The sequence below is a fragment of the Alligator mississippiensis genome, chromosome 4 (assembly GCF_030867095.1).
Source record: "Alligator mississippiensis isolate rAllMis1 chromosome 4, rAllMis1, whole genome shotgun sequence".
In the NCBI taxonomy this organism is placed as follows: domain Eukaryota; kingdom Metazoa; phylum Chordata; order Crocodylia; family Alligatoridae; genus Alligator; species Alligator mississippiensis.
In genome coordinates, this window is record NC_081827.1 from 6,369,703 (window position 1) to 6,386,823 (window position 17,121).

A 17,121-nucleotide genomic window follows, 5' to 3' on the forward strand; every position below is an offset into this window, starting at 1 on the left:
GCAGGGCGCCCAAAAGCGACCACAGGACTCCAGATGTGGCTCCCCAGCACTGAATAGAGGGGACGCGTCACTGCCCGTATCACGCTGGTGTCACATTCACAGCTGTGCAAACACTTGATCTTGTTTGGCCTGGCTTGCTGCACGAGAAAGAAATCTGCAGCCTTTTTTATTTCAGTTAGACAAAATCTGCTCTCCCACCCAAACTAAAGACTGCTGATTTTGGTTCAGCCGGAAACCTTGTGTTTTACATTTAAGTTCAATTTAATTTTTTTGAAAACCTTGTTAAATGAAGTTTGAAGGATCGCATTGCTGCAAAGCAAGCAAGCAAAAAAAGAAAAAAATAAGGTTTCATTCTGAAAAAGCTAACGTTTCATTGAAAAGCCCTCTATTGTTTTCCAGGTTTCTTTATTGAGTTAGTTTATGCCAGATCATTAGACAAAGCTGCCTAAATGTTCCAGGCAACATCAAATGTGCATTTGCAATGAAAATACAAAGTCTGGCTCCCTCAAATTTTGCCTTTACCCCTCCATATCTCCAAATATTGCCTTGGGGGATGGTCCTGCTTGGACTAGATGTGACCCCCTGAGCTCCCTTCCAACTCTCATCTTCTATAATTCAATGACTTGCTTGTCGTATTGCTGATCAGCTAGTTTGGCCCTGTTACCTGCTAGGTAAGAGCCTGCTAGCAGATGGGATCGCTGTAACGCCGACCATCCTTGAGGTCAAATCTTGCTGATTTTACCCATATACGCTATACATTTAGAGGGCCGGAGTGGGCCCAGCCAACTTATTTGCACGGGTGCCATATGACAGGATCTGCACATAAATGAATAATTCTGCTTAATCAGGTTGGCCAGCCTGATTGCCGTGTCTGCTGTGTGCGTAACACCCATAAAAGATTCATTTGTTAAAGGCAACAGCATCCACAAGCAAAAGCAATGCGCCTTCCTGCACAAATGGCCAATGAGAGATTATTCTGATGTTGTATCCAAGGAGCAGAAAGCCAGCTCTTATTCATCTGGTCCCTCTCCGTAAAGCGTATTAAACCATTGATGTTTCCAGTTTCCCTATCAGGGCTGCTCTGAAGAAGAAAATCCCATTAAGAGCTTGCATGATAAAATTCATGAAGACAAGTTGTGTTTCACATGGTTTAATGCAAACATATTAGTATACCTGGAACAGAAGGTAGACCATTGACAGAAGAGATGGGCGCGTGTATTTGATGAACCATTAATGAGAAACCCGTTCCTGTCCAAAAACCCATTCCCCAGGTTAAAATCACTGATTGCACATACAAAATGGCTAGTGTTGTGGGTGTCATCTTCCATCTGCTTCACCTACTGGGAAGATCTAATAGATGTTGGAACAACAGTACCAAATGCGCAGTGAAACCTTACAGCGCTTCTCTGAATACAGGAGTAAGTGCTACAGGAAAGGGAGAAACCTGCCTGGGGCTATTTGACTAGTCAGTGGCAGATGCCAAATAAAAACCCAGTACTTGGTGGCACTTTGTGCCATCCATTCGGCATGGTACCAGGATGGGAATTATACCGAAAACACCATCGCTTAGACACCAGAATAGTTACATCAAGTCAAAAAATTTGAGAGGTCACAAATGGCTTTCATTAACCAAACCTGATGTTTTTCGATGAAGTCTGTCACATAAAGACATTTGATATTTCCAATCTAACCCGCTCGTGGCCTCCTTCCTCATCTGTATAGCAGAGTCTAATCATCCATACTACACACTGGCCGTGTCTACGTGAGATGCTTTACGGCGCAGCAGATCAGTGGTTCCTAAACTCTGATGGATTGTGCGCCACCAGTTGAAAACGATACAACCTTAAGTACCACCAACACGGTTTTCAGTTCAGCCTTCAGTACCACCGGCAAATTTATGTCACATGAAATAATTATAATGAATCTATTAACGTGTACCACTGGCCGGCTGTTTGCATACCACTGGTGGTACACATACCATAGATTGGGAACCACTGCAGTAGACTAATCTACTGCGCAGTAAAGCGTCACCATCTACAAGTGCAGGTGCTTACTGAGCAGGGAATTAGTCTACTGCGCAGTAAATTTACTGCACGGGAAATCCAAGTAGCATTAATTGCATGTGTAGACATGCCCACTATGTTGCTTTCTAAAGAAATGATGAACAAATGCTATAAGAAGATCTAAGCTAACCTCGCATGCACGTGCATCAGATACTGCAGCATCACACGCTTTGTCCTGCTTACGATAAAGGGCAGTTCCTCTGAGAAGGTATCATCCTACCTTATGATTTATGTCTCAAAGGGCTCCATTCTTCTCATCAGATAGGCACAGTGAAACACTGGTGCTATTGGATCCAGAAGACTAACCCTCTGCCTTTAATGAGGCTATCCAACCTCATCATCTGGCACCTAATTTGGCAGCCCCTTCAAATTATTCAATGTATCCAAGACACTTTGATCTAGAAACCTGGCTGGAGATTTCCCAGGGCGAGGCAATGATTTCCAGCATGTCTTCTTATGATCTGGCCGCGAACGACATTTTAGGAATGTTTGGCATTTTCTCCAGTGCAACGAGATTAGCTAACATAAGATGAATTTACTCGGGAGGCAAGTATTATCCCTGTATTACAGGCAGGAAACATTGAGCGATAATACTGGACAGCGGCGCATAGATTTGGAAGTTGATATCTCATACCATACGAAAGAAAGAGGTCTCAGGGTCTGGCCATTTGTGGTAGCGATTTAGGATGGCCTCAACACATCAGCATGAAAACGGTATCAGCCCCAGGGAGAAATCTACTTGTCCATTTACTAAAATGATGGCAACGGAAAAACTCAAATACTGTCTACTTGCCCAGCCCAGAGAACGACCTGCCCCAGTTTATTGGGTAACTAGAATTATACAAGGCTGGTTGAAAACTGTGTTTTATTTAAGACGACATGAAATGTAGGCATCTTTGGGGGTTTGCACAATCGCTCCATGGTGTGAATGTCAAAAGCATCTCAGCACTTTGGCTTTTTCAAGCCCAGCAAAAAAAAACCCACCCTTAGCAAACCCAGTGACTTCATGTCCATAATAACCATCTCCTTGGTTCACAGAGTGCATGTCCATCACCTCTCTGTGCAAAATGGTATGTCTTGCTTGCTATATGTCCAACCTCCAAGATGCCCTGGAATCACCTCTTGTAGCTCCTTTCTCCTTTACGTAGTTGTGGGATGGCAAGCGGTCACCTTCCTAGGATTGGTTTGGAAAGCAAGAGAAAACAAGCAGGATCATTTTAGGCCCTCAACTTCTCAGCTGATCAGAAGCTCTCTGTGGGTTGGGTTTTTTTTGTTGGAAAATGTCAATTCCCTAAAAAAAAGTTTGGTAGGAACTACCAGTTTTGATGAAACTTGGCTGGGAAATGTCTTTCCGGTCCAGGATGGAATATAGGGCCAAAACCAGAGAATAAATAGGATTAATCCTGGACCAGACCACTGTTTAGGGCATATAGCTGGGATTTAGGGAACCTAGGTTCAAGTCTCTGCTTTGAATCAGGCAGATCAAGGACAACCCGGTGGAGATCCCAACTCACTGGGCTTCTGACTCTTTTCGGATAGCACTTGTGAAAGGATCTACAGGATGGGAGGACTGGTTTTTACCCACCCCTATGCCCGGCGCTGCCATTGCAGAAGGAAAGTTGTTAGGGTTCATTAGATCTAGCCTTTCTCGTATTGCCCTACCTCCTGTCCCAGCATGCTCCATTCTTTTGGCTAGCACAGTATAATAAAACGTATCACAGTTCTGGGTTCAAATTCAGGCTTGCAAACCCACTAACTTTGGCACGCAGAATCCATTGCATTGTCTTGAGATGCTTTTTGGGCAGTGAGGTTTGCAATGCTTATCCCTCCACCCTCACTGCCTTGCCGGCAGGAGACAGCCGGCACGGTGGACGGGGTGACTGATGTTCCTGCAGACCCCGAGATTGCAAAGATGTTCATCTCCCTAAGGCGGGAGCAGATCCCTCAGATCAACAGCTGAAATTTTATGTGCGTCAAATTTAGTGCCATCCAAGGACACCTTGGCTGTTGCTAAGCTGCACACCTTGACTACCTGGGTCTTTGTGGTCAGTGGGTTGGAATAACCTAGAGTCAATAAACCCTTGCCATGTGAAACAATTGCCTGCTCTCCACCATGTGGGTTGTACCTGTTTTGAATCAGCTTGGTCTGCAACACAATAACATCCAAGCCTTGGCCAAAGCCCATTCAATTGCTTATCAAAAAAAAGATATCATTGAGGCCTAATGCCCTGCACAGAAGTGGACAAATGTTTTAATTATATTAGGGAAACACCTAGATGCAAATCCTGCGGTGAATCTGAATCTTGTGTCCTATATCCATCAACTACTGTATAATAAACCTCATTGGAAACTCTTAAGACATACCGGGGAGAGCAAACAGAGACAGACTGCTGGTGGCATTAGTAACTTTGATCTTTGATCTCTGATGACACAGGCGTGTCACTCAGGCGGCTGATTATAGCCACCCCTTATGCACCGATCTGCAGCAGGTAAGGCTGTTATTGCCAATGCCAGCTGTGATGGCCTCCTATTTCCCCTGGAGTGTCTCTGCAAACTGCCTGCCCTCCCAAAGAGGAGAAGGAGGCAATAGGTTCAAAACTGGGCAACAGGGGTGGTTATACACATGCTTGGGGGCGGGGGCTGCTTTAATTAGAGTGGCATCAAGAGCCACTCTAATTAAAGTGCCCGCTCTTGGAGCCACTCTAATTAAAACACCTGGAGCATCATGTGTATCAGCATCCCAGTGCTGAAAAATGGCGGCTGGGGTGCTTTAACTAAAGCTCGTCTAACTAGCATTTTTCAGTGCAGTACTGATACACATGACACTGGAGTCTGCCGCAGCGTGGTAATTACTAGCATGTTGGGGCAGCTTCGATGCACGTGTCTAGGCATCCCAGATGCCCAGCTGTGCCCAAGACCAATTGCTATCACGTATACGGTCTGGTCTCAGCATGGAGAGTATTGGAGCATAGACTCATAGAAAATGAGGGTTGGAAAGGACCCCAGGAGGTCACATCTAATCCAACCCCCTGCTCCAAGCAGGACCAGCTCCAACTACATCATCCCAGCCAAGGCTTTGTCTACCTGGGTCTTTAAAACCATTAAGGATGGTCCTCAATGTAACTTAGACTCAGGGAAGGACAGATCCTTGTCAGCCATGGGAATCACAGCACCCAGGAGAGATGCAGAACAAATCTAGGGAGGGCAGAGGGCCAAGGGCACGGACCCAAGCCTTTTTGCAGGCTCCAGGCATAGGAATGCTTGATGTTTGGCCTGTTTTATACAGCAGGATCTCCCACTAAAAAAAAAAGCAGTCTAACAGGATTTTTTTCCCCATTCTTTTTAATATCACCAGTGGTTAACACCCTCTGCCTTCGCCAGCTTGAGTTCTTAAGGCACAAGTCTATGTTTCCAGGGAGCACGTTCACACATGTCAGCCGTGTCAGAGCAAGCTTTGTCACACATCGAGGGAAACAGCGTTGTCACCGCTTTGAGCATCAGGCTTTTTTTTTGGAAAGAAATCTGCAAGTGATACCATCTGATTGGAAACCAGGCAGTTCAAAATGATGCTTGGGAGTCCCAGCACTTATATCTGCCCCCTCCCACTCCCCTGACCTCATTTCTGACCTGACACCTGAAATCATTTCATTTTGACTTTTTCAATTGCCACCCTCCCCCCTTTTTTTTGGCTAAAACTAATTGCCAAATTGGATTTGGCTGTGAAAAAGGCTAATACACTCTTACCATGCATCAGATGGGGTAGACGTCATAGAGACAAGGCCTAGGACCAGGTCACCCTTTTCAAGCCCATTTGCAAAATGAGTATTAGGGAAGGGGGAAACGTTTTCCAGCCTGGAAAACACCAACACAAGATCAAACAGCTGCAAACTGGCTACAGATATATTTTGATTGGAAATCAGGTGATGATTTATCCCAAGCAGAGGAGTGAAGTTTTGGTGGGGGCAAGACCCTGGAAAGAGAGGTCTGTCTCAACCCTCGGTGGGTGGGTGTTTTCGGGGAAGCTGTTCTCTGCCAGAAGGGTGACCTGGGAGGACCAGGGAAGTCATAGGTTCATAGATTCATAGACATTTGGGTTGGAAGGGACCTTTGCAGATCATTTCCCGGGCAGGAAAAAGCACTGGGGTCAGACCCATGAGGCTAACAGAAGAGAAAGGCCCTCACCTGTTGGGATTTTACACCGATGCTCACAGCGTCGCTTGGATTTAAACCGGTTGCTGTTCCCACCGCAGCCTCCAAAGACAAAGGGCCTACAGCGGTTCGCCTCCGGATGGTAGTACCACAGCAGCATGTACTGTGAGCAGGAGCCCTCGTCCATAGGCAGCATACAGGGGTCTGAAAGGAAGCAGACCCCCACCAGTCATACAGGGACACAGGACTGTGTGGACCTCAAAGCCATCACTCCCCCAGGAGAAGCCCCAAACTCATCTCATCAACCCCTCGTGTATCGCAGGGCGATGCAGTGCCACACGCCTCAGCTTGCCATAGGCAAAAGCAGGGGAGATGAGAGCGCTGCTGATGCCCTGCCAGGAAACTTGAATGGAGAACCAAGAGCCGGTCTTTGCCCCCAGCCTCACATTGAGCTGCAGTTGACCCAGCTTATTGGGTTATGGTGCGGTCTAGGTGGCCTCCTGGCTAGCATGCTTCAGTTTGGACTCTGGGGGGGTTTGCCTTCCTCTGTAATGGGGGCATGGCCCTCTTCTTGGGATCTCTTGAGCATCTACCAACAGCAGCAGGACGTTGGCTTCTGTGGTTTCCCTGCTTTACCTGTGGCCGGTTAGGGTGTTATGTCTCATGGTAATGCCGGGGTTGACTGTAGCTTTACTAAGAGGTTAGACATTGGATTTGTATAGGGTGGCTTGGATAGGGATGATCTGGTTGCAAGCAGGGGGTTGGCCTACAGGACCTTTGGAGGTCCCTTCCAGTCCAACGTCTCTCTGACTCTGTGATTCAAAGGTACCAGGTACTGTAGCCAAAGGCACACATTGGGGTTGGACTCGATCTGTTGAGGTCCCTTCCAACCCTAGCATCTAGCATCTATGAATCTAGCCATCTTGGATGCCCCAATCAAATGAGCAGGTTCAGAAGCAGTGGGGTCAGTAGGGGTTGGCCTTTGGAGGGGGCCACAAGCAAGGTCCAAACTGATGCCTCTGGAGATGCCCCAACCACTCTGCTATGACACCCCTCACTTGAGGTGGATGTGAGGTAGGGTTGCCAACCCTCCCAGATTGGCCAAGAGTCTACCAGAATCGGCATCGATCTCCCGGTGACTATTGAAAGCAATCTGGGAGACTGATATTGTGAATGGGTTGAACAGTGCAATTAATGACATTACATCATGTTGGGGGGGAAAATACTCCTGGAATAGTTTCAGTGAGAGTTGGCAACCCTAATGCAAGGACTGGATGTAAGTATGAGGGGGACAGAGTCTTGAACTTGGGTTTTTCCAAAGGCTCGGACAGCCCAGCCCAACAAGACCTAGATCCTTACCAAGCACAACTTTGATAGGCCTCCTCCCCAACAAAGGTAGTACTCAGTGGAAGTAACCAGACGGCAGTGGACACGACCACCAGCCAACTGGGTGTTAACACCCCTGCTATTTATTAGAGGAACAGGATCCGTGGAGAAAACCAAGTCAGATGGATTATCTTGCTGGGATCCTATGTTGCATCCAAATTTGGGTGTTTATCTTGCTGTGACCCTAGCTGACTTCCTGCCTCTAGGGCTGGGGGCTGGACTCGATGATCGTACGAGGTCCCTTCCAGTCCGAATGTCTATGAAACTGAAGTCTATGGATGGTGGGCCCATGCTGAGCAGGCTGCCCTATCACACAGGCCCCAGCCCCTGCCTCATCACCACTTCCCCAACACATAGGGAACTACCTGACGGTGCATTTGCCCCAAGATGGCCCATGCAGCATCAACGCAGATGCCAGCACTTTGCTGCCTACCATGAACTTCTCAACCTTGTTAGGCTCCAGGTCCCTCCTTGGAAAGTGCCAGTTGTTTCTGGACGACACAAAAGCCCTAGGTTCTCTTTGCAAAGAACTCAGACCATAGCAGGTGAGAACACTTTGGATGCTATTTGAAACCTCTGGGTTGATCTTGTGCAACGTTTGCACACCTAACTGCACGAATATTGTGCAGCTCCCCCACAGCATCTTATTGCTGTCCTCATCCTGTCAGCCGTGGCTGTAACACCTGGGCAGAGAATCACTGAACTACCTTGTTTGTTGGCTGCAAAGCACTATCCCAACAGCGAGGAAAGTCCAGCTCCCGAGCTCATCCCCTACATGCAGGGTGGAAGGGCCAGAGCTACTCGCTGTGCTAGTTAACAAGCGTAACTGTTCCAGCACGCGTCCCCTGGAGCTCAATATTCAAAAGCACTTCCTCCCCTGGAAGTGACTTCCCTAAATGCCATTTAATTCAGTGCATTTCACCTTGTAATGGGCTGCGGGCTTGTCGCTGCTCGCGCTGGGCCGGCTCCATTATCTGCTTATCACGGAGAGCTGCCGAGAAAGCAAATGGAAATCACAGTTAATGAGGGCGCACAAATAAATTAGCCGCGATTTAAATATTGATCGTTACAGGCGTACACGGTTTCCCGTCGTATAACGAGCTCTTGATAAATGTCACGGAACAATTGGTGAGCGGTGGAAATCAGCGGCGATAAAATTCTTAATGGCTTTTAACAACTCAGTCAAAAAGGTCGGGTGTTAGTCAGAGAAAATTGAAGTATTGGCGGTGTTTGTGGGAGAGGGGAGATAAATGTCAGATGGGAGTTTTGTAAATTTGAGAGGTTTGAAAAGCCAGGAACAGTTGTAATCCGGCAGCAATAACCCTCTGATTGCAGAATCCTGTTAACATTTCCAGCGTCTATCCGCGCTCAGTGTCGAGCAGACCGATTTGTGCGCCGTGTTGCCTAAGGCCCAAGCTCTAATGGGACTGCAAGCCGGAGCTGGCTACAGCTGTGATTCAATAACACGTGGACTGCACCAGTGGTCTCACGTTTTCCAGATGCAAAATGCAGGGCTGGATTAATGCATAGGCAAACTAGGCACATGCCTAGGGCCCTAAGTGAAGAAGGGGCCCAGTTCTGCTTATTTTATATATTATAACTATTAAGTGAAAAAAAAGTAGGAGCCCACATGTTTGTTTGCCTAGGACACACAAAAGGGTTAATCCAGCCCTGCCAAAATGCTTCCTTAATATAAAGCCAGTGTGAACCCATGTTTGCTGTGCAACGAGGACACCCGACTGGAGTAGGCGGCCCTCAAAAGGATGGAACAGGGGAAGGGGAATATGGAAATTTGGGGATACTCAGTTTGGGATATGAAATCATGGCACTGGCATTGACACCGAGCGGGACACGGAGTGGCCCCAGCTCCTCCTCAAGCTCAGGGTAATTCAGATGTGGGGTGTTCGCCTGAAGATGGGCAGGTTATTTCCTTCAAGGAGGCCAAAGTGACTTGGGATTTTGCTTCCTGAATTGCCCCCGATTTATGGACATGAAGTCCGGTGGCACCAGGCTGCTGAGTGAGACAGATGCCAAGTTCAGTGCCTAAGGGACAGCCACGAGGTGTGAAAGCTGGTGCCCCTTGGAAAGCCAACAGGTCCCACTCGGCATCACCGCCAGTGCCATGATTTCATACCCAGCCCTAAGGCCCGGTCTTCTCACCCCCTTCCCAATAGCTGAGAGATTAACACTTACAAACAGCAGAATTGGATTTGCCTTTTCTCCTTCTGTCCCTGGGTTGAAATAGCCACACTTTCCACATTGCCTAACCACGTTCCTTCTCTGGGAAAGATCCAGGCAGCTATCTTGCAGGGTAACTGTCTTAATTTCAAAGGCATTATTTCTAAAATGCTGGAGAACTTTGGCAGGTAGAGGTGCACCTTGCAGGCTAACCGGAGGCATCTACATGTGCAATTAATGCAAAGGGATAAACTCCAGAGCTGTCTGAGCTGGAGCGCGTGGCTCCCAGGTGCAGCACCTACACATGTGTCCAGGACAGCAGCAATATGAGCTGGGGGTAGCAGGCTCAGGCTGCTAACAGGCTCAGTGGGGTCAGCCCTGGACTCCAGGTGGTGGTGGAGCGGCTGGCTGGGGCACGGGAGAGCCAAAAGCGCAAAGCCGTGTGGCTAGTAGCAGGCAGCAGTCTAGGCCCCTGCTGCCTGGGCTGCCTGGGAGCAATTTACCCCTGCGGGCACCGTCCACACGTGCATTTTATCGCACTTAATGAGTCTGCCATAAGATAGTAAGGACTTGTCCCCGACGTGACTCTCTTACAGCGGAGTTAATTAATTTGCTGAACCCTGAACTGTTGCATGGGTAGACGGTGATGCTTTGCTGTGGAGCTAATTAGTCTGCTTCATGGTAGAGCACATGTGTAGATGCACCCACTGGATCAGAGATGTACAAGCTTTTGTGAGTGACCGCTCACTTCACCCTGCTAAGCACCACAAAGACTCATGCCACCCCTATTCAGTTAGTCTACAAGGTGCATCTCTACCCTCCCTTCTGCCTGACTTCAGACTAATGCAGCTCCCTGTTTCTCACTGGGGTATTCTGGAAATGCACTAGGGCAGGGGGGGCTCGACCACGTGTGTCCATGGCTGGACATGGCCTACAGCACCATGACATGGACGCTCCCCACAGGGCCAGAAATTTGGTGGCAGGACAGTGGTGGCACTGCCCCCCTCTTGCAAAATTTCCAGACCCTGCATGCTGGATGATGCACCTGATCCCTGCAAGCAGGGCAGTGCCAGGCCCCAGGACCCAATCCTGGTATGTGAGGGGCAGGAGGGGGCAGTTCAGGGGCCTGGGAGCCCAATCCTAGTGCACAGGGGGTGGGAGAGGGTGGTGTCAGGTCCTTGGGACCAATCCTGAAGCATGCGGCAGGGAGGGAGTGGTGCTGAGACTCAGGGCTCGATCCTGGCCATGGACCATCCCCTTGGCACTCTTCTGGCCCATGGGGCCAAAAGATTGAGCACCACTGCACTAGGTCATATGTTATGTCTCTGCCCTGCTCCTGGGCAGGACATAACATATGAGCTTTTTTTTAGGGCAATTTTGCTCTCTGCTAGCTGCTCCTGGTCTCTTTCCTCCTATTTCAGAGCCTAAAAATTAGGCTCTGTCCCTGCTCTTTGCAGCCATAATTCTGGGGAAAAAAAATCTTTTCTTTTTTATTCTACCTTTCAAAAACAAGGCACATATTATAGTGTGGGGTGTGTTGTATATGAGAAAATATGGGATTTTCCAGCCCACCCGCAAGGGCATGGGATAAGGCAGCTGCATTGCAAGGCTCAGCAAGTCTCCAAAGACCCCAGGCTGTCGAGCAGAAATAGCCACTCCATTTGCAATGCAGAGCCCATCTCTGCTCCCCTTGGGCTCTTGGTGCTTGGCCTCAAGGCCAAAGCCCTTTCCTGAGAGGCGCTGATTACGGACGCAGTTTCCCAGCAGCTGAAAGCGTTGTGTCAGAGTCCAGACCAAAGAGAGAGAAAGAAAAAAACTCCCACCCATTTCGGCAGTGCTATTAACCTCAGGCAGCCCTCCCGCCACAGCAGCACATGGCTCTCTGCGAAGGGAAATTGCTCCTGATTGCAATGAAGATTAGGAGCATTCCCCTCTGCCATGCTCCAAGAATGAACAAGTAGGGACGCAGGATGCAGCCTCCTTCCTAGCTCAGGGAAATAGTATTGGATGACCAGCAGAGACAAGGGGAGGCAGGAGACAGATGGTTGTACCGGTCCTTATCCTTCCTCCTCCTGGACAATACATAAGACCATAAGAAGACCGCCTAGACCACTGATTCCTTAACTTTATGGGCCCCTGACCTGCCGTCAGTCCCCAGGGCAACAAGTGCCCTTCTGCCCTAATGCGTAATGGAAAACAATATAAAAGACATAAAGGGGGAGGTATGATCTGTGGACCAGCTGCTTACAGGCCTCAGGGGGTCCACAGACCACATTTTGATAACCACCGATCTAGACAACCAACATACCCAGAGAGCAGGTTGTGTACAACCCTGCTGTATTGTCTTACCTACTCCACACAACTTTTTCCTAGTCAGCCCTTCCAAAATGGTGCATGTCCTCAGCACCTAAGAGGACTGAATGGATGGGGTTACCTCTCATCGTGGAAGATAACCAGCCCTGAAACTATTTAATGCTTGAGTGTGAAAACCCCTTGGAGTGCCAGAGGACAGAGATATGAGCCAAGGAGTTGCGTCTGATCAGCGGCATAGAAATGAGATGAGAGGCGAGACTTCGTTTGGACCTGTTGTGGCTGCTGAGCTGGTGGACAGGACGGAAAGGAAAGGACTATGGCGGCGACGTCCCAGGACTGTACAGCTTACACCAGTGCTAATGCAACGTGTAGACCAACACCACCGCTACTTATAGGATTTGCTTCCCACAGCTACAACCTCTGGACTCTTCCTACATAGGATCCATGCACACCCCATAGCACCGTGTGACCATACCATTTCCTCTCTTCCCGTCTCCCATCCCGCCTTCCTATCTGTTGAGTCCCAAGGGAATTTACAACCGCATTTTCCAAATGGCCACAAAGCAGGGGGGTAGGCATTCACTACAACCAAATCTAAAGAAAAACGAGCAGACAGTTACATCGAGATACCTGTGATAAAGGGAGCTGAGACTGGTTTTGCTGTGCTGTGTATTCCTGTAGGTAATTCTCCTTGGTCGTCGCCTTCCTTCGGGATGCGTTCTGGGGACCGAAAATGCCCATCTCGTTTGCCATTGATTTCTGCTGTGTAGCCTGCATCCAGGTCTGTAGGTTTGGTCACTACGTGAAAATCTTCCCCTGTAGGCAAAAGTTGGGCTGACAGGGTTCTTTGGGTGAATCTGATATCTTTTATTATATTCATAAAGTGGGGTTGGGCATTTGACCGGTAAAGTTCGAATAAAGTTCGGTCAATTGACTGGTCAAATATCAATCACAAAATTATAAAAAGTTGCCAGTTGGTCCAAGTAATACACAGAAAAAGCACAAATTTTCCATTAAGAAATGGGTCAAAAAACAATTTAAAAATCAGGTTTCTATCAAGAAAACCTCCAAAAAAAATGTAGTTTAAAAAAAAAAATTACTAACACCTTTGATGAGTAAAAAATATGCCGTCAATTCACCAGACAATTGACAATAGTTGACCAGTCACTTGACCAGCTTGCCAACCCTATGCAAAAGTGTTGGTACAGACTGGGAGGGTGGCACTAAGCACCGGTATGTTGAAAGCAAATGATATAGGAAGGCAGATTAGATTATGAAGGTAAGACTCCCAGGACCACATACAGATGTAGGGGCATGTACCGTATCACGGAAAGACAATCCCGTCTAGCAGGTCAGTACTCTAGGAGCTAAAAGGCATGTGCTCAAACTATTCAGACTCAGAGCTGGATCTACAGTGTGCAAAACAAATGAGCGGTGTCACGAGAACAAGAGCCGGGTGAACAACGTCAAGTGGAAAAGGGTGGCCTCGAGACAGCCAAAGATGCTTTATTTCTAGACTTAAGAAATTCTTGATATTTAGAAAGCTTCCTCTCATTTGAAGGCAGCCTGGTCTCAAGCAGTATGAAACCACAGCGTGTCACTTGCAATAATTAAAAAAATAATAATAATGCCTTATAGCATATTTGCAAAATCTATTCCCAGGGGCCAATGGCTTCTCCAACCCCCCTTCATATTTGCACTGTAAAACTGTATTAATGTTTCCCTTAGAAAACAGCACCTTGAGATTCAGGACCTAAAAGCAATCTATAACCCAGCTGCAATCAAAGGAAAAGTATTTCGATCCTCTTCCTCAGCCTCATCCGGTGTTGGAAACTCCAGTGTAGGAACCACCTTTGTAGTTGCCTGCAAGAGGCCATGCTCACTTCAACGTCTACTTAAGCATTACCAACCGTACCGTTTTCCTACGGGCAGCCATCTCAACTCACCTGCGCACGCTGCAAAAATAAGGAGAGAGAGACATGAATAAGTGGAGATCTGATTCCCGAAGGGATAACAGGGAAAGGGTAAAACCAGCAAGACCACAACATTTTGGGGCAAGAATCCAGGTTCAGACCAGTCATTTATATCATGGAGTTATATCATCAAAATGCTTTGGCCAAAGGAAAAAAGGCTCGCTAAGAATAACTTCCAAAACATCACGTGGCATTGTGTTGGGTTTTTTTCATTTAAAAAACAATGCTTCATTTACTAAATTTACGCCAGCGTAGTTTAGGAAGAAGAAAGAAACCTGGAAACTACAGCAAATGCTCCATCCCTGCCCGCCAAATGACTTCTTGTGACTTCTCAATTCACCAACATCCTTGAGACAACTCGAATTTCAAGTCAGCCCAAAACAAAGCCGGTGAACCTGGTCCTGGTGAGGATGGCAGAGGTTTGGGAGCAATCTTCCTGCAGCCGTGCAGGGTTGCACCAGATCCTATGAGCTGGCAGAACCCGGCTGCAGAAGAGGAAATGCCCACGTTGCTCACAATTATTAGGAAAATCCAGGAGATTGGCATGAACTCAGAGGTTGTTTGGAGCCAGGGAACATCCTGCGTTGCTCCCTTATGGTAACCATATCATTAACCATCTACAAAAGCATTAGCCTGACCATAAAGCAAGGGTTTTGCACATAAAACCACAGAAAAAGGGACAGGAAAGCCAAGGGCATCAGGACCAAAATTACAGCTCAGGAAAGAGGTCGAGACTGTGGCAGGGATCCTGTGCCCAGTGCACACTTGCATTCATCTAAGGGCTTGATTGGCGATGCGTCCCCCGCCTGCAGCTAATGGGGTGATATTTGCTCTGCCAAGCCGGGGTGTGCAGGCATTCAAATTGCTCCAATTTAGCCCCTGCTGGGAGTCGTTGCCGGGCCACGTCTCTGCAAGCAGAGCTTGCTCAAGCAGACTCACCGCACTTGTCACTCAGTTCGCTCCTCACCACGTCCTTCACGGCTTCCTCCTGTGTTTGCAGGGAGGAAAGCTTTGTTTCAGAACCAGCATCTATGGGCACAAGGACATCTTCTCTTTGGCCTCCTTCAGGCACTGTGTTTGCACATAGCTGATGTTGCTCCATTAGCGAAGGGGCGAAAAGCGGCATCTACTTCACGCCCCCCGAGTGTCGTAAAGGGGCCTCCGTACAGTCGAGAATTAGGCTTCTGGTTTAGACTTACTGGCTAATCAGCTAACACAGTTGCAATGACAAATACACGGGGCCACAGCTGTTTTCTAATGAAACCAAGTGCTGGTGACGTTCTCACTGGTGTCTCCTGTTGCATCTGGGAAGTAAGGGTCAACACGCCTCCATAGCCAAGGTGGACCTACTCCAACTCGACTTGAGAATTAGAGCCATTGGGTTTTCAAATGGCTCTCCTTCCTCCCTTCAACCAGGAGCCATCAGTTCAGTAGCTCAAGAAGACACTTCCTTCCACAAGACCCCTCTTCCTTGCTGCTCCACACACCTCCTCCCCGAGGACAAGTTTAAGTGGAAAACCCATCACGCCTGGGTGACACCCAGCCCAGAGAAAGGTACAGTGAAAATCACAAAGGGCAACTGTGATGGTTCCCATTCCCAACTATACAAGAGGTCTCTGTTGGCCGATAGCTCTAATCTAGATATTATTTTAAAGGACAATTAGCCACTTCCATGCCCTCTCTCACAACGGTATGGATCTCTCCCAGAGACCATTCTCTCTCCATCATCAGTGCTACTCTAGTGTTTATCCCAAGATGGTCCGCTCCAGCCATGGCCAGACCTCAAGGGGCTTGGTTTGGAGAAATACCTCCGGCTCAGATGCTCATCTGGCTTCAAACATGTCTGATCTCAGGGGAACGGGTTCTGTAGTGACGTATCTCATGCCTCCTGTCTCCGGGTGGGCCAGAACTATTGCAAAAGCTTTTCTATTTTTATTTTTTCTGATTCTGCCAACGCCCTGATGAAGTTAGGGGCAACTATGACAACAAAATGCCTGACTTGTAAGCTTTTCTGAAGAGCCTCATCCTGTTAGTATGTGCAATGCCTAATGGACGTTAATGAATTCAACCCAGTAGCACTCTGATCGCGTCTCACATTTAGCTGGTGTGGAAGCAAAGACCCAGAGAGATTAAATGACTTGGCCAAGTTACAGAAGGGGCTGGTGGTGGGAAATTCCTAAACCCCAGCCCCACTTTCCTTGCAAGGTCATCCTTCCCCAGGCTTGGGACACAAGAGAAGCCCAGCTGCTGCAAACCTTACCCAAAGATCATGCCCCAAGCCTGAGCCAAGGGTGTACATTGGTTCTTACTGGGCGCGTCTACATGTGCACATTTACTGTGCAGTAACCTAAAATTACTGAGTAGTATGGGTGTGCATCTACACATGCATGCCCATACTGTGCAGTAACTATGGTGATTTATGCCGACTTGGGCATCGTGCAGGTATCAAATTTATGCCTAATTAGTTACTGCACAGTAATGCATGTGTAGATGCCTTACTGTGCAGTAACAGTGTGTGTGTGGACTAACTTGGGGCTAACTTTAGTCCCAAGTCAGACCACACACTATTAATGTGCTTTAACACCTGCACGTGTAGATGCCAGCCTATTTCCACTTACTACGCAGTAAATTTAATGCAGCATAAATGTACGTATAGATGCACCTACTGAATGTGAACTGACCCAGGCCCCCAAACTCACCTTCACACCTGAAGAAGTATGAAGCTGCCTCCTGGATTGTCTTAGCCCATATTCACAGGGCCATCTGCCCCCTGGCTATTAATGTAAGTCTTCTGTGATGGGGGAGAAGATACCCCCTAGCATTAGATCTCCTCATGACCTCCCTGTCTTCACCCAGAGCTAATGGAGTTGCCCCTCCTGCTTTCTTTCATGGTGTCTTTCTCCCTGCATGGCTGTGATGGATAGTCCACTTCTCCCCTGCACCTTTCTTTTATCAGATTTGATAACAGTCTTCAAATACCTGAAGGGGGATTATAAAGAGGATGCAAACAGAGATGCAGGAGAGGGGACTAGGAGCAATGGCCTCAAACTACAGCAGAG

The 17,121-nt window shown here is 48.0% G+C and overlaps 1 protein-coding gene across 10 annotated transcripts in view; it reads right to left on the reverse strand.

Moving 5' to 3' along the window:
• Positions 1 to 1,134: 1,134 nt before the first annotated feature.
• LOC109283187 (collagen alpha-1(VII) chain) overlaps positions 1,135 to 17,121 on the reverse strand; it is a 202,802-nt gene continuing 186,815 nt past the window's right edge. For 9 of the 10 annotated variants that reach the window (XM_059725736.1, XM_059725738.1, XM_059725732.1 and 6 more), the window contains 6 exons: positions 15,002 to 15,050; positions 14,005 to 14,044; positions 12,720 to 12,905; positions 8,521 to 8,589; positions 6,246 to 6,416; positions 1,135 to 3,237 (listed from right to left, as the gene is read on the reverse strand). In XM_059725736.1, the coding sequence (XP_059581719.1) occupies positions 8,580 to 8,589; positions 12,720 to 12,905; positions 14,005 to 14,044; positions 15,002 to 15,050 (285 nt within the window). In that variant the 3' untranslated portion in view covers positions 1,135 to 3,237; positions 6,246 to 6,416; positions 8,521 to 8,579. The remainder of the gene's footprint in view (positions 3,238 to 6,245; positions 6,417 to 8,520; positions 8,590 to 12,719; positions 12,906 to 14,004; positions 14,045 to 15,001; positions 15,051 to 17,121) is intronic. The other variant, XM_059725731.1, reaches the window with a different exon arrangement.